Source organism: Stegostoma tigrinum, chromosome 29 (assembly GCF_030684315.1).
Source record: "Stegostoma tigrinum isolate sSteTig4 chromosome 29, sSteTig4.hap1, whole genome shotgun sequence".
In the NCBI taxonomy this organism is placed as follows: Eukaryota; Metazoa; Chordata; class Chondrichthyes; order Orectolobiformes; family Stegostomatidae; genus Stegostoma; species Stegostoma tigrinum.
The window spans coordinates 45,701,694-45,725,985 of NC_081382.1; the positions used below are offsets into that span (position 1 = coordinate 45,701,694).

At 56.2% G+C, this 24,292-nt stretch overlaps 1 protein-coding gene across 5 annotated transcripts in view; it reads left to right on the plus strand.

Moving 5' to 3' along the window:
- Positions 1-24,292, plus strand: part of sardh (sarcosine dehydrogenase) — a 135,077-nt gene that overhangs the window by 54,115 nt on the left and 56,670 nt on the right. For all 5 annotated transcript variants that reach the window (XM_059638237.1, XM_059638236.1, XM_059638235.1 and 2 more), the window contains 3 exons: positions 18,083-18,262; positions 22,090-22,213; positions 23,905-24,005. In XM_059638237.1, the coding sequence (XP_059494220.1) occupies positions 18,083-18,262; positions 22,090-22,213; positions 23,905-24,005 (405 nt within the window). The remainder of the gene's footprint in view (positions 1-18,082; positions 18,263-22,089; positions 22,214-23,904; positions 24,006-24,292) is intronic.

Below are 24,292 nucleotides of genomic sequence, written 5' to 3' on the forward strand. Positions count from 1 at the left end.
TGGGACTGTCCCCCAGTGAGAGTCAGTGTGTGTGGGACTGTACCCCAGCTAGAGTCACTGTGTGTGGAACTGTACCCCAGTGAGAGTCAGTGTGTGCGGGACCGTATCCCAGTGAGAGTCAGTGTGTGTGGGACTATACCCCAATGAGAATCAGTGTGTGTGGGACTGTTACCCAGTGAGTGTCAGTGTGTGTGGGACTGTACCCCAGTGAGAGTCAGCGTGTGTGGAACTGTACCCCAGTGTGAGTCAGTGTGTGTGGGACTGTACCCTCATGAGAGTCAGTGTATGTGGGGACTGTACCCTCGTGAGAGTCAGTGTATGTGGGGACTGTACCCTAGTGAGAGTCAGCGTGTGTGGGACTATACCCAAGGGAGAGTCACTATGTGTGTGGGACTGTACCCGAGTGAGAATCAGTGTGTGTGGGACTGTACCCCGGTGAGAGTCGGTGTGTGTGGGACTGTACCCCAGAGACAGTCAGTGTGTGAGGGACTGTACCGAAGTGAGAGTCAGTGTGTGTGGGACTGTACCCCAGTGTGAGTGAATGTCTGTGGGATTACACCCCAGTGAGAGTCTGTGTGTGTAGGACTGTACCCCAGTCAGAGTCGGCGTGTGTGTGACTGTACCCAAGTGAGAGTCAGAATCCTTGGGGACTGTACGTTAGTGAGAATCAGTGTGTGTGGGCCTGTACCCCGGTGAGAGTGAGTCTGTGTGGGACTGTACCCCAGTGAGAGTCAATGTCTGTGGGACTGTACCCCAGTGAGGGTCAGTGTGTTTGTGTGATTGTACCCCAGTGAGAGTCAGTGTTTGTGTGTGCGACTGTACCCCAGTGAGAGTCAGTGTGTGTGTGGGAGTGTACCCCAGTGAAAGTCAGTGTGTGTGGGACTCTACCCCTGTGAGTGTCAGTGTGTGTTGCACTGTACTCCAGTGAGAGTCAGTATGAGTGGGACTGTACCCCAGAGAGAGTCAGTGTGTGTGGGACTGTACCCCAGCTGGAGTCACTGTGTGTGGAACTGTACCCCAGTGAGTGTAAGTGTGTGCGGGACAGTACCCCAGTGAGAGTCAGTGTGTGTGGGACTGTACCCCAGCTAGAGTCACTGTGTGTGGAACTGTACCCCAGTGAGAGTCAGTGTGTGTGGGACTGTTACCCAGTGAGAGTCAGTGTGTGTGGGACTGTACCCCAGTGAGAGTCAGCGTGTGTGGAACTGTACCCCAGTGTGAGTCAGTGTGTGTGGGACTGTACCCTCATGAGAGTCAGTGTATGTGGGGACTGTACCCTCGTGAGAGTCAGTGTATGTGGGGACTGTACCCTAGTGAGAGTCAGCGTGTGTGGGACTATACCCAAGGGAGAGTCACTATGTGTGTGGGACTGTACCCGAGTGAGAATCAGTGTGTGTGGGACTGTACCCCGGTGAGAGACAGTGTGTGTGGGACTGTACCCCGGTGAGAGTCAGTGTGTGTTGGACTGTACCCCAGTGAGAGTCAGTGTGTGTGGGACTGTACCCCAGTGAGAGTCAGTGTATGTGGGACTGTACCCCAGTGAGAGTCAGTGTGTGTGTGGGACTGCACCCGAGTGAGAATCAGTGTGTGTGGGACTGTACCCCGGTGAGAGTCAGTGTGTGTGGGACTGTACCCCAGTGAGAGTCAGTGTGTGTGGGACTGTACCCCAGTGAGAGTCAGTGTATGTGGGACTGTACCCCAGTGAGAGTCAGTATGTGTGGGACTGGACCCCGGTGAGAGTCAGTTTTTGTGGGACTGTACCCCAGTGAGAGTCAGTGTGTGTGGGACTGTACCCAAGTGAGAGTCAGAATCCATGGGGACTGTACCCTAGTGAGAATCAGTGTGTGTGGGACTGTACCCTGGTGAGTGTCAATGTCTGTGGGACTGTCCCCCAGTGAGAGTCAGTGTGTGTAGGACTGTACCCAAGTGAGAGTCGGCGTGTGTGGGACTGTCCCCCAGAGAGTCAATGTGTGTGGGACTGTACCGAAGTGAGAGTGAGTCTGTGTGGGACTGTACCCCAGTGAGTGTCAATGTCTGTGGGACTGTCCCCCAGTGAGAGTCAGTGTGTGTGGGACTGTACCCCAGCTAGAGTCACTGTGTGTGGAACTGTACCCCAGTGAGAGTCAGTGTGTGCGGGACCGTATCCCAGTGAGAGTCAGTGTGTGTGGGACTATACCCCAATGAGAATCAGTGTGTGTGGGACTGTTACCCAGTGAGTGTCAGTGTGTGTGGGACTGTACCCCAGTGAGAGTCAGCGTGTGTGGAACTGTACCCCAGTGTGAGTCAGTGTGTGTGGGACTGTACCCTCATGAGAGTCAGTGTATGTGGGGACTGTACCCTCGTGAGAGTCAGTGTATGTGGGGACTGTACCCTAGTGAGAGTCAGCGTGTGTGGGACTATACCCAAGGGAGAGTCACTATGTGTGTGGGACTGTACCCGAGTGAGAATCAGTGTGTGTGGGACTGTACCCCGGTGAGAGACAGTGTGTGTGGGACTGTACCCCGGTGAGAGTCAGTGTGTGTTGGACTGTACCCCAGTGAGAGTCAGTGTGTGTGGGACTGTACCCCAGTGAGAGTCAGTGTATGTGGGACTGTACCCCAGTGAGAGTCAGTGTGTGTGTGGGACTGCACCCGAGTGAGAGTAAGTGTGTGTGGGACTGTACCCCGGTGAGAGTCAGTGTGTGTGGGACTGTACCCCAGTGAGAGTCAGTGTGTGTGGGACTGTACCCCAGTGAGAGTCAGTGTATGTGGGACTGTACCCCAGTGAGAGTCAGTATGTGTGGGACTGGACCCCGGTGAGAGTCAGTTTTTGTGGGACTGTACCCCAGTGAGAGTCAGTGTGTGTGGGACTGTACCCAAGTGAGAGTCAGAATCCATGGGGACTGTACCCTAGTGAGAATCAGTGTGTGTGGGACTGTACCCTGGTGAGTGTCAATGTCTGTGGGACTGTCCCCCAGTGAGAGTCAGTGTGTCTAGGACTGTACCCAAGTGAGAGTCGGCGTGTGTGGGACTGTACCCCAGTGTGAGTCAGTGTTTGTGGGACTGTACCCTCATGAGAGTCAGTGTATGTGGGGACTGTACCCTCGTGAGAGTCAGTGTATGTGGGGACTGTACCCTAGTGAGAGTCAGCGTGTGTGGGACTGTACCCTAGGGAGAGCCACTGTGTGTGTGGCACTGTACCCCAGTGAGACCCAGTGTGTGTGTGGGACTGTACCCCAGTGAGAGTCAGTGTATGTGGGACTGTACCCCAGTGAGAGTCAGTGTGTGTGTGGGACTGTACCCGAGTGAGAATCAGTGTGTGTGGGACTGTACCCCGGTGAGAGTCAGTGTGTGTGGGACTGTACCCCGGTGAGAGTCAGTTTGTGTGGGACTGTACCCCAGTGAGAGTCAGTGTGTGTGGGACTGTCCCCCAGTGAGAGTCAGTGTGTGTGGGACTGTACCCAAGTGAGAGTCAGAATCCTTTGGGACTGTACCCTAGTGAGAATCAGTGTGTGTGGGACTGTACCCCGGTGAGAGTGAGTCTGTGTGGGACTGTACCAGAGTGAGTGTCAATGTCTGTGGGACTGTCCCCCAGTGAGAGTCAGTGTGTGTAGGACTGTACCCCAGAGAGTCAGTGTGTGTGGGACTGTACCGAAGTGAGAGTCAGTGTGTGTGGGACTATACCCCAGTGAGAGTCAGTGTGTGTGAAACTGTACCCCAGTGAGAGTCAATTTCTGTGGGACTGTACCCCAGTGAAAGTCAGTGTGTGTGGGACTGTAGCCCAGTGTGAGTCAGTGTGTGTGGTACTCTACCCCAGTGAGAGTCAGTGTGAGTGAGACTGTACCCCAGAGAGAGTCAGTGTGTGTGGGATTGTACCCCAGCTAGAGTCACTGTGTGTGGAACTGTACCCCAGTGAGAGTCAGCGTGTTCGGGACCATATCCCAGTGAGAGTCACTGTGTGTGGGACTGTACCCCAGTGAGAGTCAGTGTGTGAGGGACTGTACCGAAGTGAGAGTCAGTGTGTGTGGGACTGTACCCCAGTGTGAGTGAATGTCTGTGGGATTACACCCCAGTGAGAGTCTGTGTGTGTAGGACTGTACCCCAGTCAGAGTCAGCGTGTGTGTGACTGTACCCAAGTGAGAGTCAGAAACCTTGGGGACTGTACCTTCGTGAGAATCAGTGTGTGTGGGCCTGTACCCCGGTGAGAGTGAGTCTGTGTGGGACTGTACCCCAGTGAGAGTCAATGTCTGTGGGACTGTACCCCAGTGAGGGTCAGTGTGTTTGTGTGATTGTACCCCAGTGAGAGTCAGTGTGTGTATGCGACTGTACCCCAGTGAGAGTCAGTGTGTGTGTGGGACTGTACCCCAGTGAAAGTCAGTGTGTGTGGGACTCTACCCCTGTGAGTGTCAGTGTGTGTTGCACTGTACACCAGTGAGTGTAAGTGTGTGCGGGACAGTACCCCAGTGAGAGTCAGTGTGTGTGGGACTGTACCCCAGCTAGAGTCACTGTGTGTGGAACTGTATCCCAGTGAGAGTCAGTGTGTGTGGGACTATACCCCAGTGAGAGTCAGTGTGTGTGGGACTGTTACCCAGTGAGAGTCAGTGTGTGTGGGACTGTACCCCAGTGAGAGTCAGCGTGTGTGGAACTGTACCCCAGTGTGAGTCAGTGTGTGTGGGACTGTACCCTCATGAGAGTCAGTGTATGTGGGGACTGTACCCCAGTGAGAGTCAGTGTATGTGGGGACTGTACCCTAGTGAGAGTCAGCGTGTGTGGGACTGTACCCAAGGAAGAGTCACTGTGTGTGTGGGACTGTACCCGAGTGCGAATCAGTGTGTGTGGGACTGTACCCCGGTGAGAGTCAGTGTGTGTGGGACTGTACCCCGGTGAGAGTCAGTGTGTGTTGGACTGTACCCCTGTGAGAGTCAGTGTGTGTGGGACTGTACCCCTGTGAGAGTCAGTGTGTGTGGTACTCTACCCCAGTGAGAGTCAGTGTGAGTGAGACTGTACCCCAGAGAGAGTCAGTGTGTGTGGGACCGTATCCCAGTGAGAGGCACTGTGTGTGGGACTGTACCCCAGTGAGAGTCAGTGTGTGCGGGGCTGTAACCCAGTGAGAGTCAGTGTGTGTGGGACTGTACCCCAGAGAGAGTCAGTGTGTGAGGGACTGTACCGAAGTGAGAGTCAGTGTGTGTGGGACTGTACCCCAGTGTGAGTGAATGTCTGTGGGATTACACCCCAGTGAGAGTCTGTGTGTGTAGGACTGTACCCCAGTCAGAGTCAGCGTGTGTGTGACTGTACCCAAGTGAGAGTCAGAAACCTTGGGGACTGTACCTTAGTGAGAATCAGTGTGTGTGGGCCTGTACCCCGGTGAGAGTGAGTCTGTGTGGGACTGTACCCCAGTGAGAGTCAATGTCTGTGGGACTGTACCCCAGTGAGGGTCAGTGTGTTCGGGACCATATCCCAGTGAGAGTCACTGTGTGTGGGACTGTACCCCAGAGAGAGTCAGTGTGTGAGGGACTGTACCGAAGTGAGAGTCAGTGTGTGTGGGACTGTACCCCTGTGAGAGTCAGTGTGTGTGGTACTCTACCCCAGTGAGAGTCAGTGTGAGTGAGACTGTACCCCAGAGAGAGTCAGTGTGTGTGGGATTGTACCCCAGCTAGAGTCACTGTGTGTGGAACTGTACCCCAGTGAGAGTCAGCGTGTTCGGGACCATATCCCAGTGAGAGTCACTGTGTGTGGGACTGTACCCCAGAGAGAGTCAGTGTGTGAGGGACTGTACCGAAGTGAGAGTCAGTGTGTGTGGGACTGTACCCCAGAGAGAGTCAGTGTGTGTGGGACCGTATCCCAGTGAGAGGCACTGTGTGTGGGACTGTACCCCAGTGAGAGTCAGTGTGTGCGGGGCTGTAACCCAGTGAGAGTCAGTGTGTGTGGGACTGTACCCCAGAGAGAGTCAGTGTGTGAGGGACTGTACCGAAGTGAGAGTCAGTGTGTGTGGGACTGTACCCCAGTGTGAGTGAATGTCTGTGGGATTACACCCCAGTGAGAGTCTGTGTGTGTAGGACTGTACCCCAGTCAGAGTCAGCGTGTGTGTGACTGTACCCCAGTGAGAGTCAGAAACCTTGGGGACTGTACCTTAGTGAGAATCAGTGTGTGTGGGCCTGTACCCCGGTGAGAGTGAGTCTGTGTGGGACTGTACCCCAGTGAGAGTCAATGTCTGTGGGACTGTACCCCAGTGAGGGTCAGTGTGTTTGTGTGATTGTACCCCAGTGAGAGTCAGTGTGTGTATGCGACTGTACCCCAGTGAGAGTCAGTGTGTGTGTGGGACTGTACCCCAGTGAAAGTCAGTGTGTGTGGGACTCTACCCCTGTGAGTGTCAGTGTGTGTTGCACTGTACCCCAGTGAGTGTAAGTGTGTGCGGGACAGTACCCCAGTGAGAGTCAGTGTGTGTGGGACTATCCCCCAGTGAGAGTCAGTGTGTGTGGGACTGTTACCCAGTGAGAGTCAGTGTGTGTGGGACTGTACCCCAGTGAGAGTCAGCGTGTGTGGAACTGTACCCCAGTGTGAGTCAGTGTGTGTGGGACTGTACCCTCATGAGAGTCAGTGTATGTGGGGACTGTACCCCAGTGAGAGTCAGTGTATGTGGGGACTGTACCCTAGTGAGAGTCAGCGTGTGTGGGACTGTACCCAAGGGAGAGTCACTGTGTGTGTGGGACTGTACCCGAGTGCGAATCAGTGTGTGTGGGACTGTACCCCGGTGAGAGCCAGTGTGTGTGGGACTGTACCCCGGTGAGAGTCAGTGTGTGTTGGACTGTACCCCAGTGAGAGTCAGTGTGTGTGGGACTGTACCCCTGTGAGAGTCAGTGTGTGTGGGTCTGTACCTCAGTGAGGGTCAGTGTGTGTGGGACTGTACCCGAGTGAGTGTCAGTGTGTGTGGGACTGTACCCCAGTGTGAGTGAATGTCTGTGGGATTACACCCCAGTGAGAGTCTGTGTGTGTAGGACTGTACCCCAGTCAGAGTCAGCGTGTGTGTGACTGTACCCAAGTGAGAGTCAGAAACCTTGGGGACTGTACCTTAGTGAGAATCAGTGTGTGTGGGCCTGTACCCCGGTGAGAGTGAGTCTGTGTGGGACTGTACCCCAGTGAGAGTCAATGTCTGTGGGACTGTACCCCAGTGAGGGTCAGTGTGTTTGTGTGATTGTACCCCAGTGAGAGTCAGTGTGTGTATGCGACTGTACCCCAGTGAGAGTCAGTGTGTGTGTGGGACTGTACCCCAGTGAAAGTCAGTGTGTGTGGGACTCTACCCCTGTGAGTGTCAGTGTGTGTTGCACTGTACCCCAGTGAGTGTAAGTGTGTGCGGGACAGTACCCCAGTGAGAGTCAGTGTGTGTGGGACTGTACCCCAGCTAGAGTCACTGTGTGTGGAACTGTATCCCAGTGAGAGTCAGTGTGTGTGGGACTATACCCCAGTGAGAGTCAGTGTGTGTGGGACTGTTACCCAGTGAGAGTCAGTGTGTGTGGGACTGTACCCCAGTGAGAGTCAGCGTGTGTGGAACTGTACCCCAGTGTGAGTCAGTGTGTGTGGGACTGTACCCTCATGAGAGTCAGTGTATGTGGGGACTGTACCCCAGTGAGAGTCAGTGTATGTGGGGACTGTACCCTAGTGAGAATCAGCGTGTGTGGGACTGTACCCAAGGGAGAGTCACTGTGTGTGTGGGACTGTACCCGAGTGCGAATCAGTGTGTGTGGGACTGTACCCCGGTGAGAGTCAGTGTGTGTGGGACTGTACCCCGGTGAGAGTCAGTGTGTGTTGGACTGTACCCCAGTGAGAGTCAGTGTGTGTGGGACTGTACCCCTGTGAGAGTCAGTGTGTGTGGGACTGTATACCGGTCAGAGTAAGTGTATGTGGGACTGTGCCCGAGTGAGAGGTAGTGTGTGTGTGGGACTGTACCCAGGTGAGAGTCAGTGTGTGTGGGACTGTACCCCAGTGAGAGTCAGTGTGTGTGGGACTGTACCCCAGTGAGCGTCAATGTCTGTGGGACTATACCCCAGTGAGAGTCAGTGTGTGTATGCGACTGTACCCCAGTGAGAGTCAGTGTGTGTGTGGGACTGTACCCCAGTGAAAGTCAGTGTGTGTGGGACTCTACCCCTGTGAGTGTCAGTGTGTGTTGCACTGTACCCCAGTGAGTGTAAGTGTGTGCGGGACAGTACCCCAGTGAGAGTCAGTGTGTGTGGGACTGTACCCCAGCTAGAGTCACTGTGTGTGGAACTGTATCCCAGTGAGAGTCAGTGTGTGTGGGACTATACCCCAGTGAGAGTCAGTGTGCGTGGGACTGTTACCCAGTGAGAGTCAGTGTGTGTGGGACTGTACCCCAGTGAGAGTCAGCGTGTGTGGAACTGTACCCCAGTGTGAGTCAGTGTGTGTGGGACTGTACCCTCATGAGAGTCAGTGTATGTGGGGACTGTACCCCAGTGAGAGTCAGTGTATGTGGGGACTGTACCCTAGTGAGAATCAGCGTGTGTGGGACTGTACCCAAGGGAGAGTCACTGTGTGTGTGGTACTGTACCCGAGTGCGAATCAGTGTGTGTGGGACTGTACCCCGGTGAGAGTCAGTGTGTGTGGGACTGTACCCCGGTGAGAGTCAGTGTGTGTTGGACTGTACCCCAGTGAGAGTCAGTGTGTGTGGGACTGTACCCCTGTGAGAGTCAGTGTGTGAGGGACTGTATACCGGTCAGAGTAAGTGTATGTGGGACTGTGCCCGAGTGAGAGGTAGTGTGTGTGTGGGACTGTACCCAGGTGAGAGTCAGTGTGTGTGGGACTGTACCCCAGTGAGAGTCAGTGTGTGTGGGACTGTACCCCAGTGAGCGTCAATGTCTGTGGGACTATACCCCAGTGAGAGTCAGTGTGTGTAGGACTGTACCCCAGTGAGAGTCGGTGTGTGTGGGACTGTACCCCAGAGACAGTCAGTGTGTGAGGGACTGTACCGAAGTGAGAGTCAGTGTGTGTGGGACTGTACCCCAGTGTGAGTGAATGTCTGTGGGATTACACCCCAGTGAGAGTCAGTGTGTGTAGGACTGTACCCCAGTCAGAGTCGGCGTGTGTGTGACTGTACCCAAGTGAGAGTCAGAATCCTTGGGGACTGTACCTTCGTGAGAATCAGTGTGTGTGGGCCTGTACCCCGGTGAGAGTGAGTCTGTGTGGGACTGTACCCCAGTGAGAGTCAATGTCTGTGGGACTGTACCCCAGTGAGGGTCAGTGTGTTTGTGTGATTGTACCCCAGTGAGACTCAGTGTTTGTGTGTGCGACTGTACCCCAGTGAGAGTCAGTGTGTGTGTGGGACTGTACCCCAGTGAAAGTCAGTGTGTGTGGGACTCTACCCCTGTGAGTGTCAGTGTGTGTTGCACTGTACTCCAGTGAGAGTCAGTATGAGTGGGACTGTACCCCAGAGAGAGTCAGTGTGTGTGGGACTGTACCCCAGCTGGAGTCACTGTGTGTGGAACTGTACCCCAGTGAGTGTAAGTGTGTGCGGGACAGTACCCCAGTGAGAGTCAGTGTATGTGGGACTGTACCCCAGCTAGAGTCACTGTGTGTGGAACTGTACCCCAGTGAGAGTCAGTGTGTGTGGGACTGTTACCCAGTGAGAGTCAGTGTGTGTGGGACTGTACCCCAGTGAGAGTCAGCGTGTGTGGAACTGTACCCCAGTGTGAGTCAGTGTGTGTGGGACTGTACCCTCATGAGAGTCAGTGTATGTGGGGACTGTACCCTCGTGAGAGTCAGTGTATGTGGGGACTGTACCCTAGTGAGAGTCAGCGTGTGTGGGACTGTACCCAAGGGAGAGTCACTTTGTGTGTGGGACTGTACCCGAGTGAGAATCAGTGTGTGTGGGATTGTACCCCGGTGAGAGTCAGTGTGTGTGTGGGACTGTACCCGAGTGAGAATCAGTGTGTGTGGGACTGTACCCCAGTGAGAGTCAGTGTGTGTGGGACTGTACCCCGGTGAGAGTCAGTTTGTGTGGGACTGTACCCCAGTGAGAGTCAGTGTGTGTGGGACTGTACCCCAGTGAGAGTCAGTGTGTGTGGGACTGTACCCAAGTGAGAGTCAGAATCCTTTGGGACTGTACCCTAGTGAGAATCAGTGTGTGTGGGACTGTACCCCGGTGAGAGTGAGTCTGTGTGGGACTGAACCCCAGTGAGTGTCAATGTCTGTGGGACTGTCCCCCAGTGAGAGTCAGTGTGTATGGGACTGTACCCCAGCTAGAGTCACTGTGTGTGGAACTGTACCCCAGTGAGAGTCAGTGTGTGCGGGACCGTATCCCAGTGAGAGTCAGTGTGTGTGGGACTATACCCCAGTGAGAATCAGTGTGTGTGGGACTGTTACCCAGTGAGAGTCAGTGTGTGTGGGACTGTACCCCAGTGAGAGTCAGCGTGTGTGGAACTGTACCCCAGTGTGAGTCAGTGTGTGTGGGACTGTACCCTCATGAGAGTCAGTGTATGTGGGGACTGTACCCTCGTGAGAGTCAGTGTATGTGGGGACTGTACCCTAGTGAGAGTCAGCGTGTGTGGGACTATACCCAAGGGAGAGTCACTATGTGTGTGGGACTGTACCCGAGTGAGAATCAGTGTGTGTGGGACTGTACCCCGGTGAGAGACAGTGTGTGTGGGACTGTACCCCGGTGAGAGTCAGTGTGTGTTGGACTGTACCCCAGTGAGAGTCAGTGTGTGTGGGACTGTACCCCAGTGAGAGTCAGTGTATGTGGGACTGTACCCCAGTGAGAGTCAGTGTGTGTGTGGGACTGCACCCGAGTGAGAGTAAGTGTGTGTGGGACTGTACCCCGGTGAGAGTCAGTGTGTGTGGGACTGTACCCCAGTGAGAGTCAGTGTGTGTGGGACTGTACCCCAGTGAGAGTCAGTGTATGTGGGACTGTACCCCAGTGAGAGTCAGTATGTGTGGGACTGGACCCCGGTGAGAGTCAGTTTTTGTGGGACTGTACCCCAGTGAGAGTCAGTGTGTGTGGGACTGTACCCAAGTGAGAGTCAGAATCCATGGGGACTGTACCCTAGTGAGAATCAGTGTGTGTGGGACTGTACCCTGGTGAGTGTCAATGTCTGTGGGACTGTCCCCCAGTGAGAGTCCGTGTGTGTAGGACTGTACCCAAGTGAGAGTCGGCGTGTGTGGGACTGTCCCCCAGAGAGTCAATGTGTGTGGGACTGTACCGAAGTGAGAGTGATTGTGTGTGGGACTGTTACCCAGTGAGAGTCAGTGTGTGTGGGACTGTGCCCCAGTGAGAGTCAGTGTGTGCGGGACCGTATCCCAGTGAGAGTCAGTGTGTGTGGGACTATACCCCAGTGAGAATCAGTGTCTGTGGGACTGTACCCCAGTGAGAGTCAGTGTGTGTGGGACTGTACCCCAGTGAGAGTCAGCGTGTGTGGAACTGTACCCCAGTGTGAGTCAGTGTTTGTGGGACTGTACCCTCATGAGAGTCAGTGTATGTGGGGACTGTACCCTCGTGAGAGTCAGTGTATGTGGGGACTGTACCCTAGTGAGAGTCAGCGTGTGTGGGACTGTACCCTAGGGAGAGCCACTGTGTGTGTGGCACTGTACCCCAGTGAGACCCAGTGTGTGTGTGGGACTGTACCCCAGTGAGAGTCAGTGTATGTGGGACTGTACCCCAGTGAGAGTCAGTGTGTGTGTGGGACTGTGCCCGAGTGAGAATCAGTGTGTGTGGGACTGTACCCCGGTGAGAGTCAGTGTGTGTGGGACTGTACCCCGGTGAGAGTCAGTTTGTGTGGGACTGTACCCCAGTGAGAGTCAGTGTGTGTGGGACTGTCCCCCAGTGAGAGTCAGTGTGTGTGGGACTGTACCCAAGTGAGAGTCAGAATCCTTGGGGTCTGTACCCTAGTGAGAATCAGTGTGTGTGGGACTGTACCCCGGTGAGAGTGAGTCTGTGTGGGACTGTACCCCAGTGAGTGTCAATGTCTGTGGGACTGTCCCCCAGTGAGAGTCAGTGTGTGTAGGACTGTACCCAAGTGAGAGTCGGCGTGTGTGGGACTGTACCCCAGAGAGTCAGTGTGTGTGGGACTGTACCGAAGTGAGAGTCAGTGTGTGTGGGACTATACCCCAGTGAGAGTCAGTGTGTGTGAAAATGTACCCCAGTGAGAGTCAATTTCTGTGGGACTGTACCCCAGTGAAAGTCAGTGTGTGTGGGACTGTAGCCCAGTGTGAGTCAGTGTGTGTGGTACTCTACCCCAGTGAGAGTCAGTGTGAGTGAGACTGTCCCCCATAGAGAGTCAGTGTGTGTGGGATTGTACCCCAGCTAGAGTCACTGTGTGTGGAACTGTACCCCAGTGAGAGTCAGCGTGTTCGGGACCATATCCCAGTGAGAGTCACTGTGTGTGGGACTGTACCCCTGTGAGAGTCAGTGTGTGAGGGACTGTACCGAAGTGAGAGTCAGCGTGTGTGGGACTGTACCCAAGGGAGAGTCACTGTGTGTGTGGGACTGTACCCGAGTGCGAATCAGTGTGTGTGGGACTGTACCCCGGTGAGAGTCAGTGTGTGTGGGACTGTACCCCGGTGAGAGTCAGTGTGTGTTGGACTGTACCCCAGTGAGAGTCAGTGTGTGTGGGACTGTACCCCTGTGAGAGTCAGTGTGTGTGGGACTGTACCTCAGTGAGGGTCAGTGTGTGTGGGACTGTACCCGAGTGAGTGTCAGTGTGTGTGGGACTGTACCCCAGTGTGAGTGAATGTCTGTGGGATTACACCCCAGTGAGAGTCTGTGTGTGTAGGACTGTACCCCAGTCAGAGTCAGCGTGTGTGTGACTGTACCCAAGTGAGAGTCAGAAACCTTGGGGACTGTACCTTAGTGAGAATCAGTGTGTGTGGGCCTGTACCCCGGTGAGAGTGAGTCTGTGTGGGACTGTACCCCAGTGAGAGTCAATGTCTGTGGGACTGTACCCCAGTGAGGGTCAGTGTGTTTGTGTGATTGTACCCCAGTGAGAGTCAGTGTGTGTATGCGACTGTACCCCAGTGAGAGTCAGTGTGTGTGTGGGACTGTACCCCAGTGAAAGTCAGTGTGTGTGGGACTCTACCCCTGTGAGTGTCAGTGTGTGTTGCACTGTACCCCAGTGAGTGTAAGTGTGTGCGGGACAGTACCCCAGTGAGAGTCAGTGTGTGTGGGACTGTACCCCAGCTAGAGTCACTGTGTGTGGAACTGTATCCCAGTGAGAGTCAGTGTGTGTGTGACTATACCCCAGTGAGAGTCAGTGTGTGTGGGACTGTTACCCAGTGAGAGTCAGTGTGTGTGGGACTGTACCCCAGTGAGAGTCAGCGTGTGTGGAACTGTACCCCAGTGTGAGTCAGTGTGTGTGGGACTGTACCCTCATGAGAGTCAGTGTATGTGGGGACTGTACCCCAGTGAGAGTCAGTGTATGTGGGGACTGTACCCTAGTGAGAGTCAGCGTGTGTGGGACTGTACCCAAGGGAGAGTCACTGTGTGTGTGGGACTGTACCCGAGTGCGAATCAGTGTGTGTGGGACTGTACCCCGGTGAGAGTCAGTGTGTGTGGGACTGTACCCCGGTGAGAGTCAGTGTGTGTTGGACTGTACCCCAGTGAGAGTCAGTGTGTGTGGGACTGTACCCCTGTGAGAGTCAGTGTGTGTGGTACTCTACCCCAGTGAGAGTCAGTGTGAGTGAGACTGTACCCCAGATAGAGTCAGTGTGTGTGGGATTGTACCCCAGCTAGAGTCACTGTGTGTGGAACTGTACCCCAGTGAGAGTCAGCGTGTTCGGGACCATATCCCAGTGAGAGTCACTGTGTGTGGGACTGTACCCCAGAGAGAGTCAGTGTGTGAGGGACTGTACCGAAGTGAGAGTCAGTGTGTGTGGGACTGTACCCCAGAGAGAGTCAGTGTGTGTGGGACCGTATCCCAGTGAGAGGCACTGTGTGTGGGACTGTACCCCAGTGAGAGTCAGTGTGTGCGGGGCTGTAACCCAGTGAGAGTCAGTGTGTGTGGGACTGTACCCCAGAGAGAGTCAGTGTGTGAGGGACTGTACCGAAGTGAGAGTCAGTGTGTGTGGGACTGTACCCCAGTGTGAGTGAATGTCTGTGGGATTACACCCCAGTGAGAGTCTGTGTGTGTAGGACTGTACCCCAGTCAGAGTCAGCGTGTGTGTGACTGTACCCAAGTGAGAGTCAGAAACCTTGGGGACTGTACCTTAGTGAGAATCAGTGTGTGTGGGCCTGTACCCCGGTGAGAGTGAGTCTGTGTGGGACTGTACCCCAGTGAGAGTCAATGTCTGTGGGACTGTACCCCAGTGAGGGTCAGTGTGTTCGGGACCATATCCCAGTGAGAGTCACTGTGTGTGGGACTGTACCCCAGAGAGAGTCAGTGTGTGAGGGACTGTACCGAAGTGAGAGTCAGTGTGTGTGGGACTGTACCCCTGTGAGAGTCAGTGTGTGTGGTACTCTACCCCAGTGAGAGTCAGTGTGAGTGAGACTGTACCCCAGAGAGAGTCAGTGTGTGTGGGATTGTACCCCAGCTAGAGTCACTGTGTGTGGAACTGTACCCCAGTGAGAGTCAGCGTGTTCGGGACCATATCCCAGGGAGAGTCACTGTGTGTGGGACTGTACCCCAGTGAGAGTCAGTGTGTGAGGGACTGTACCGAAGTGAGAGTCAGTGTGTGTGGGACTGTACCCCAGAGAGAGTCAGTGTGTGTGGGACCGTATCCCAGTGAGAGGCACTGTGTGTGGGACTGTACCCCAGTGAGAGTCAGTGTGTGCGGGGCTGTAACCCAGTGAGAGTCAGTGGGTGTGGGACTGTACCCCAGAGAGAGTCAGTGTGTGAGGGACTGTACCGAAGTGAGAGTCAGTGTGTGTGGGACTGTACCCCAGTGTGAGTGAATGTCTGTGGGATTACACCCCAGTGAGAGTCTGTGTGTGTATGCGACTGTACCCCAGTGAGAGTCAGTGTGTGTGTGGGACTGTACCCCAGTGAAAGTCAGTGTGTGTGGGACTCTACCCCTGTGAGTGTCAGTGTGTGTTGCACTGTACCCCAGTGAGTGTAAGTGTGTGCGGGACAGTACCCCAGTGAGAGTCAGTGTGTGTGGGACTATACCCCAGTGAGAGTCAGTGTGTGTGGGACTGTACCCCAGTGAGAGTCAGCGTGTGTTGAACTGTACCCCAGTGTGAGTCAGTGTGTGTGGGACTGTACCCTCATGAGATTCAGTGTATGTGGGGACTGTACCCCAGTGAGAGTCAGTGTATGTGGGGACTGTACCCTAGTGAGAGTCAGCGTGTGTGGGACTGTACCCAAGGGAGAGTCACTGTGTGTGTGGGACTGTACCCGAGTGCGAATCAGTGTGTGTGAGACTGTACCCCGGTGAGAGTCAGTGTGTGTGGGACTGTACCCCAGCTAGAGTCACTGTGTGTGGAACTGTACCCCAGTGAGAGTCAGTGTGTGTGGGACTGTACCCCTGTGAGAGTCAGTGTGTGTGGGACTGTACCTCAGTGAGGGTCAGTGTGTGTGGGACTGTACCCGAGTGAGTGTCAGTGTGTGTGGGACTGTACCCCAGTGTGAGTGAATGTCTGTGGGATTACACCCCAGTGAGAGTCTGTGTGTGTAGGACTGTACCCCAGTCAGAGTCAGCGTGTGTGACTGTACCCAAGTGAGAGTCAGAAACCTTGGGGACTGTACCTTAGTGAGAATCAGTGTGTGTGGGCCTGTACCCCGGTGAGAGTGAGTCTGTGTGGGACTGTACCCCAGTGAGAGTCAATGTCTGTGGGACTGTACCCCAGTGAGGGTCAGTGTGTTTGTGTGATTGTACCCCAGTGAGAGTCAGTGTGTGTATGCGACTGTACCCCAGTGAGAGTCAGTGTGTGTGTGGGACTGTACCCCAGTGAAAGTCAGTGTGTGTGGGACTCTACCCCTGTGAGTGTCAGTGTGTGTTGCACTGTACCCCAGTGAGTGTAAGTGTGTGCGGGACAGTACCCCAGTGAGAGTCAGTGTGTGTGGGACTGTACCCCAGCTAGAGTCACTGTGTGTGGAACTGTATCCCAGTGAGAGTCAGTTTGTGTGGGACTATACCCCAGTGAGAGTCAGTGTGTGTGGGACTGTTACCCAGTGAGAGTCAGTGTGTGTGGGACTGTACCCCAGTGAGAGTCAGCGTCTGTGGAACTGTACCCCAGTGTGAGTCAGTGTGTGTGGGACTGTACCCTCATGAGAGTCAGTGTATGTGGGGACTGTACCCCAGTGAGAGTCAGTGTATGTGGGGACTGTACCCTAGTGAGAGTCAGCGTGTGTGGGACTGTACCCAAGGGAGAGTCACTGTGTGTGTGGGACTGTACCCGAGTGCGAATCAGTGTGTGTGGGACTGTACCCCGGTGAGAGTCAGTGTGTGTGGGACTGTACCCCGGTGAGAGTCAGTGTGTGTTGGACTGTACCCCAGTGAGAGTCAGTGTGTGTGGGACTGTACCCCTGTGAGAGTCAGTGTGTGTGGGACTGTACCTCAGTGAGGGTCAGTGTGTGTGGGACTGTACCCGAGTGAGTGTCAGTGTGTGTGGGACTGTACCCCAGTGTGAGTGAATGTCTGTGGGATTACACCCCAGTGAGAGTCTGTGTGTGTAGGACTGTACCCCAGTCAGAGTCAGCGTGTGTGTGACTGTACCCAAGTGAGAGTCAGAATCCTTGGGGACTGTACCTTCGTGAGAATCAGTGTGTGTGGGCCTGTACCCCGGTGAGAGTGAGTCTGTGTGGGACTGTACTCCAGTGAGAGTCAATGTCTGTGGGACTGTACCGCAGTGAGGGTCAGTGTGTTTGTGTGATTGTACCCCAGTGAGAGTCAGTGTGTGTGTGCGACTGTACCCCAGTGAGAGTCAGTGTGTGTGTGGGACTGTACCCCAGTGAAAGTCAGTGTGTGTGGGACTCTACCCCTGTGAGTGTCAGTGTGTGTTGCACTGTACTCCAGTGAGAGTCAGTATGAGTGGGACTGTACCCCAGAGAGAGTCAGTGTGTGTGGGACTGTACCCCAGCTAGAGTCACTGTGTGTGGAACTGTACTCCAGTGAGTGTAAGTGTGTGCGGGACAGTACCCCAGTGAGAGTCAGTGTGTGTGGGACTGTACCCCAGCTAGAGTCACTGTGTGTGGAACTGTACCCCAGTGAGAGTCAGTGTGTGCGGGACCGTATCCCAGTGAGAGTCAGTGTGTGTGGGACTATACCCCAGTGAGAATCAGTGTGTGTGGGACTGTTACCCAGTGAGAGTCAGTGTGTGTGGGACTGTACCCCAGTGAGAGTCAGCGTGTGTGGAACTGTACCCCAGTGTGAGTCAGTGTGTGTGGGACTGTACCCTCATGAGAGTCAGTTTATGTGGGGACTGTACCCTCGTGAGAGTCAGTGTATGTGGGGACTGTACCCTAGTGAGAGTCAGCGTGTGTGGGACTGTACCCAAGGGAGAGTCACTGTGTGTGTGGGACTGTACCCGAGTGCGAATCGGTGTGTGTGGGACTGTACCCCGGTGAGAGTCAGTGTGTGTGGGACTGTACCCCGGTGAGAGTCAGTGTGTGTTGGACTGTACCCCAGTGAGAGTCAGTGTGTGTGGGACTGTACCCCTGTGAGAGTCAGTGCGTGTGGGACTGTACCTCACTGAGGGTCAGTGTGTGTGGGACTGTACCCGAGTGAGTGTCAGTGTATGTGGGACTGTACCCCAGTGAGAGTCAGTGTATGTGGGACTGTACCCCAGTGAGAGTCAGTGTGTGTGGGACTGTACCCCAGTGAGAGTCAGTGTGTGTGGGACCGTACCCCAGTGAGAGTCAGTGTGTGTGGGGCTGTACCCCAGTGAGAGTCATTGCGTGTGGGATTGTACCCCAGTGAGAGTCAGTGTGTGTGGGACTGTACCCCAGTGAGAGTCAGTGTGTGTGGGACTGTACCCCAGTGAGAGTCAGTGTGTTTGGGACTGTACCCCAGTGAGAGTCAGTGCGTGTGGGACTGTACCCCAGTGAGTGTCAGTGTGAGTGGGACTGTACCCAGTGAGAGTCAGTGTGTGTGGGACTGTACCCAGTGAGAGTCAGTGTGTGTGTGGTTTACACCAACTAAGATTTAATAATTTTCTCCTTTCATTATAGCTCGGCAAAGTCTATGGGATTGAGTCTTTTGTGCTGTCCCCGGCAGAAACGAAGGACCTTTATCCCTTGATGAATGTGGATGATCTGTGTGGTACACTGTATGTGCCAACTGATGGTACCATGGACCCAGCTGGAACCTGTTCCACCCTGGCCCGAGCTGCCACAGCTCGAGGTGCATCGGTGAGTTAATTGCTCTCCACTCGAATCAATCCCGTCTGGCATGAAGATGATGTTGGGTTTCTGCCATCTGTAATAGGCCCTAACTCTATGACAAAGTGTTCATAGTCTTCAGATTGTAGCTTTCTCTTTTACTTTGTGTGATTGTGGACTGAACTGGGAACAGGACTGTTTTCCAACCTCGGGATCAGGGGGAAAAGCTACTCTTTGCAAAAGCAAGTTCCTGAACCTCAGTGTAAGTTGTGGTTAGTTTGTTGCTTTGGAAGCAGTGGAAGGAGCAGGGAATAGACCACATGGCACAGGATGTGAATAAGATCCAATTTAGCCTTCACAAATGGTTGCAGTCCACGGAGTGTTGGAGGCACACACTGCTATTAGGGAGAGCACTTTATTTAACAAAAAATCATCCAAAGATGCTTCACACGAGCAAAAAGGAACGGAATGACTCTGAGCCAGAACAGGGATCCACGCTGCTTCATTCGATCAGCTTGGGAGTGTGGGAATTATATAGTCCCTGGGAAAGACTGTGTTAGGTATTTAGTAATAGAAGAAGTGTTACAGCTTGGGGACCATTCAGCAAAATGGGCCACTGTCAGATTGAACCACACTGTCGGATCGAGGGGTTACTGTCGGAGCGAGGGTGCCACTGTCGGAGCGAGGGGTCACTGTCGGAGCGAGGGGTCACTGTGAGATTGAGGGGCCACTGTCGGGGCGAGGGGCCACTGTCGGAGCGAGGGGCCACTGTCGGAGCGAGGGGTCACTGTCGGAGCGAGGGGTCACTGTCGGAGCGAGGGGCCACTGTCGGAGTGAGGGGTCACTGTCGGAGCGAGGGGTCACTGTCGGAGCGAGGGGCCACTGTCGGAGTGAGGGGTCACTGTCGGGGCGAGGGGCCACTGTCAGAGCGAGGGGCCACTGTCAGAGCGAGGGGCCACTGTCGGAGCGAGGGGCCACTGTCGGAGCGAGGGGTCACTGTCGGAGCGAGGGGGCCACTGTCGGAGCGAGGGGCCACTGTCGCAGCGAGGGGTCACTGTCGGAGCGAGGGGCCACTGTCGGAGCGAGGGGCCACTGTCGGGGCGAGGGGGCCACTGTCGGAGCGAGGGGCCACTGTCAGAGCGAGGGGGCCACTGTCGGAGCGAGGGGCCACTGTCGGAGCGAGGGGCCACTGTCGGGGCGAGGGGGCCACTGTCGGGGCGAGGGGGCCACTGTCGGAGCGAGGGGCCACTGTCGGGGCGAGGGGCCACTGTCGGGGCGAGGGGGCCACTGTCGGAGCGAGGGGCCACTGTCGGGGCGAGGGGCCCACTGTCGGAGCGAGGGGCCACTGTCGGGGCGAGGGGGCCACTGTCGGGGCGAGGGGGCCACTGTCGGAGCGAGGGGCCACTGTCAGAGCGAGGGGCCACTGTCGGGGCGAGGGGCCACTGTCGGGGCGAGGGGGCCACTGTCGGAGCGAGGGGCCACTGTCAGAGCGAGGGGCCACTGTCGGGGCGAGGGGCCACTGTCGGAGCGAGGGGCCACTGTCGGGGCGAGGGGCCACTGTCAGAGCGAGGGGCCACTGTCAGAGCGAGGGGCCACTGTCGGGGCGAGGGGCCACTGTCGGAGCGAGGGGGCCACTGTCGGGGCGAGGGGCCACTGTCGGGGCGAGGGGGCCACTGTCGGGGCGAGGGGCCACTGTCGGGGCGAGGGGGCCACTGTCGGGGCGAGGGGCCACTGTCGGGGCGAGGGGGCCACTGTCGGAGCGAGGGGCCACTGTCGGGGCGAGGGGCCACTGTCGGGGCGAGGGGGCCACTGTCGGGGCGAGGGGCCACTGTCGGGGCGAGGGGGCCACTGTCGGAGCGAGGGGCCACTGTCGGAGCGAGGGGCCACTGTCGGGGCGAGGGGCCACTGTCGGGGCGAGGGGGCCACTGTCGGAGCGAGGGGCCACTGTCGGAGCGAGGGGCCACTGTCGGGGCGAGGGGCCACTGTCGGAGCGAGGGGCCACTTTCGGGGCGAGGGGGCCACTGTCGGAGCGAGGGGCCACTGTCGGAGCGAGGGGGCCACTGTCGGAGCGAGGGGCCACTGTCGGAGCGAGGGGCCACTTTCGGGGCGAGGGGGCCACTGTCGGAGCGAGGGGGCCACTGTCGGAGCGAGGGGCCACTTTCGGGGCGAGGGGGCCACTGTCGGGGCGAGGGGGCCACTGTCGGAGCGAGGGGCCACTTTCGGGGCGAGGGGGCCACTGTCGGGGCGAGGGGCCACTTTCGGGGCGAGGGGGCCACTGTCGGGGCGAGGGGGTCACTGTCGGAGCGAGGGGCCACTTTCGGGGCGAGGGGGCCACTGTCGGGGCGAGGGGCCACTGTCGGGGCGAGGGGGCCACTGTCAGAGCGAGGGGCCACTGTCAGAGCGAGGGGCCACTGTCGGGGCGAGGGGCCACTGTCGGAGCGAGGGGCCACTGTCGGGGCGAGGGGCCACTGTCGGGGCGAGGGGCCACTGTCGGAGCGAGGGGCCACTGTCGGGGCGAGGGGCCACTGTCGGGGCGAGGGGGCCACTGTCGGGGCGAGGGGCCACTGTCGGGGCGAGGGGGCCACTGTCGGAGCGAGGGGCCACTGTCGGAGCGAGGGGCCACTGTCGGGGCGAGGGGCCACTGTCGGGGCGAGGGGGCCACTGTCGGGGCGAGGGGGCCACTGTCGGAGCGAGGGGCCACTGTCGGGGCGAGGGGCCACTGTCGGGGCGAGGGGCCACTTTCGGGGCGAGGGGGCCACTGTCGGGGCGAGGGGGTCACTGTCGGAGCGAGGGGCCACTTTCGGGGCGAGGGGGCCACTGTCGGGGCGAGGGGGCCACTGTCGGGGCGAGGGGCCACTGTCGGGGCGAGGGGGCCACTGTCAGAGTGAGGGGCCACTGTCGGAGAGGGGGTCACTGTCGGGGAGACGGGATAGTGTTGGGGAGACGGGATAGTGTTGGGGAGACGGGATAGTGTCGGAGACGGGATATTGCCGGAGACGGGATAGTTTCGGGGAGACGGGATAGTGTCGGGGAGGCGGGATAGTGTCACAGACAGGATAGTGTCACAGACAGGATAGTGTCACAGACGGGATAGTGTCTGGGAGACGGGATAGTGTCGGGGAGGCGGGATAGTGTCACAGACGGGATAGTGTCACAGACGGGATATTGCCGGAGATGGGATAGTTTCGGGGAGACGGGATAGTGTCACAGACGGGATAGTGTCGGGGAGACGGGATAGTGTCGGGGAGACGGGATAGTGTCGGGGAGGCGGGATAGTGTCAGGTTGGAAATGATGAATCCCAAGACTCCAGGTGTATCCTCAATATCTCAGACCAGTTTGACCTGGGAACGGGAATCGTATTGTTACAATTTACTAAGGGCTCAAGTATCGGCGATTTGGGGAACTGATTAGGGAATTTGATAAGGCATGGACAACAGGACAGACCGGGCGGTGGGGGGGGAGCTGAGATGAAAAGAATTGAATTTGCTCACTATCGAGTTGCTGTAACCTGATGGAATAGCACAGAAGGCAGCACAGAATGATTGGCTTCCTCCGCAGCTTGCTTGGTCCTGGGAAAGCTGTGCTGTTCATTCAATCACGAAACGACTGAATATGAAACAAAAACTCTCTCCTGTTTTAGCTGCGAATCTATTTAGACATTGGCAGGCTCAGGATTGTTCCTGATTACTGCACTGAGAAGTGTAAATATAGAAAATCTCATCATATTTTTCTCTTTGCCTTTCAGTGATTTAACCATCCGTGATTTCAGGGTCGGGGTCACGGGGCCCTGGTCTGAGGTTAGATTTCTCTCTGTGCTCTGGTAACTGACTTGTTGTTTCTCCATCCTTTGATTCAGGTGATTGAGAACTGTCCGGTGACAGGGATCCAGGTGAAGGTCGATCATTATGGAACCAGGCGGGTCACGGGGGTCGAGACTGACTGTGGAACAATACAGACTACTTGTGTGATTAACTGTGCAGGTGAGAGAAAGCAAACACCAGGGGCACAGCAGCAGTTCGCTGTGAAAGTACTGAGGGTATCCATGCACGCTGTAGTTTCTACCACTCATTGCTGGGATACAGGGGGACAGAAATCAAGTTCTAAATCTCCACAGCACTGTCTGCATCACACACAGATTAAACCTCCCATCGAAAGATATCAAAATGCTTCACAGCCAATTAAAAACTTCACAAAAGTTTCATTTGACAATGTACAGAAAAATGGCAGCGTGTTTGTGCACAGCAAGATCTCAAAACATGCAGTACTGACCCTCTGACAGTATAGCTCTCCCTCAGCACTGACCCTCCGACAGACCCCACTCCCTCAGCACTGATCCTCCGACAGTGCGGCGCTCCCTCAGCAGTGACCCTCCAACAGTGCGGCGCTCCCTCAGCACTGACCCTCTGACAGTGCCCGCTCCCTCAGCACTGACCCTCCAACAGTGCCCGCTCCCTCAGAACTGACCCTCCGACAGTGCGGCGCTCTCTCGGCACTGACCCTCCGACAGTGCCCGCTCCCTCAGCACTGACCCTCTGACAGTGCCCGCTCCCTCAGCACTGACCCTCCGACAGTGCCCGCTCCCTCAGCACTGACCCTCCGACAGTGCGGCGCTCTCTCGGCACTGACCCTCCGACAGTGCCCACTCCCTCAGCACTGACCCTCTGACAGTGCCCGCTCCCTCAGCACTGACCATCCAACAGTGCGGCGCTCTCTCGGCACTGACCCTCTGACAGTGCCCACTCCCTCAGCACTGACCCTCCGACAGTGCGGCGCTCCCTCAGCACTGACCCTCTGACAGTGCCCGCTCCGTCAGCACTGACCCTCTGACAGTGCCCGCTCCCTCAGCACTGACCTTCTAACAGTGCGGCGCTCCCTCAGCACTGACCCCCCGACAGTGCCCGCTCCCTCAGCACTGACCCTCCGACAGTGCCCGCTCCCTCAGCACTGACCCTCCGACAGTGCGGCACTCTCTCGGCACTGACCCTCCGACAGTGCCCGCTCCCTCAGCACTGACCCTCTGACAGTGCCCGCTCCCTCAGCACTGACCCTCCAACAGTGCGGCGCTCCCTCGGCACTGACCCTCCGACAGTGCCCGCTCCCTCAGCTCTGACCCTCCGACAGTGCGGTGCTCCCTCAGCACTGACCCTCTGATAGTGCCCGCTCCCTCAGCACTGACCCTCCGACAGTGCGGCGCTCTCTCGGCACTGACCTTCCGACAGTGCGGCTCTCTCTCGATGTTGACGCTCTGTCAGTATTGACGCTCTGACACTCCATTAGTACTACAGTGTGGGTATCAGCCTGGATCAAGTGATTCTGTGGCAGTTATTGATCCTGCGAAGCTTCAGTGTGATGGTCAGGTTTCCCGGCCTTTCAGAATGCTCATTAAAATGCAGACCCAACTTGGATAAAGTAAAGAAAAATTGGTTAAGGGAGGTGGAGCAGGATGACTAAATTGGATTGGACAAATATCTTGAGCAGTGTTGAATTGCAGCATGTCCTGAATGGGCAGAGTGGCCTGTCTCTGTGCTGTAATCTAGGTGCATTACTGCTTAAGGATCCCTGTTTGAGACCACATCCTTGGAAGTGAGGAAAGGTGCTATTTGCAGTGTGGCCAGCAGAGAGCAGGGTTTACCATCATTGCTGTGTTGCTGACTGACTCTGTTCTGTTCAGGTGTTTGGGCTCGGGCACTGGGGGAAATGGCAGGAGTCAATGTCCCACTCATTGGCATGCGCCACGCATACGTGGTGACAGAGCGAATCGAAGGAATCCGGGTAAGTGCCAGTGCTAGGAGCAGGGTGAGGGACTGTGTGGAGTGAGCCCCGTGTAGTTTCTACTGTCTGGACCCAGCTCCGAATGTGTCAACACGTTGTATCTAGAGCAGAACCAGCTGCCTCTTCCAACCCAACTTGCCTCCTCTGAGGACACTGACTTTGCTTGGGATATGGACTCCACTTCCTGATCCATCACTGCATGCACCAATGTCCATGTAACTGTGGGTGGCATCGCAGCTCATCACACCCGATCCAGAATCAACATGGAACGCATTTAACGGCAGGGT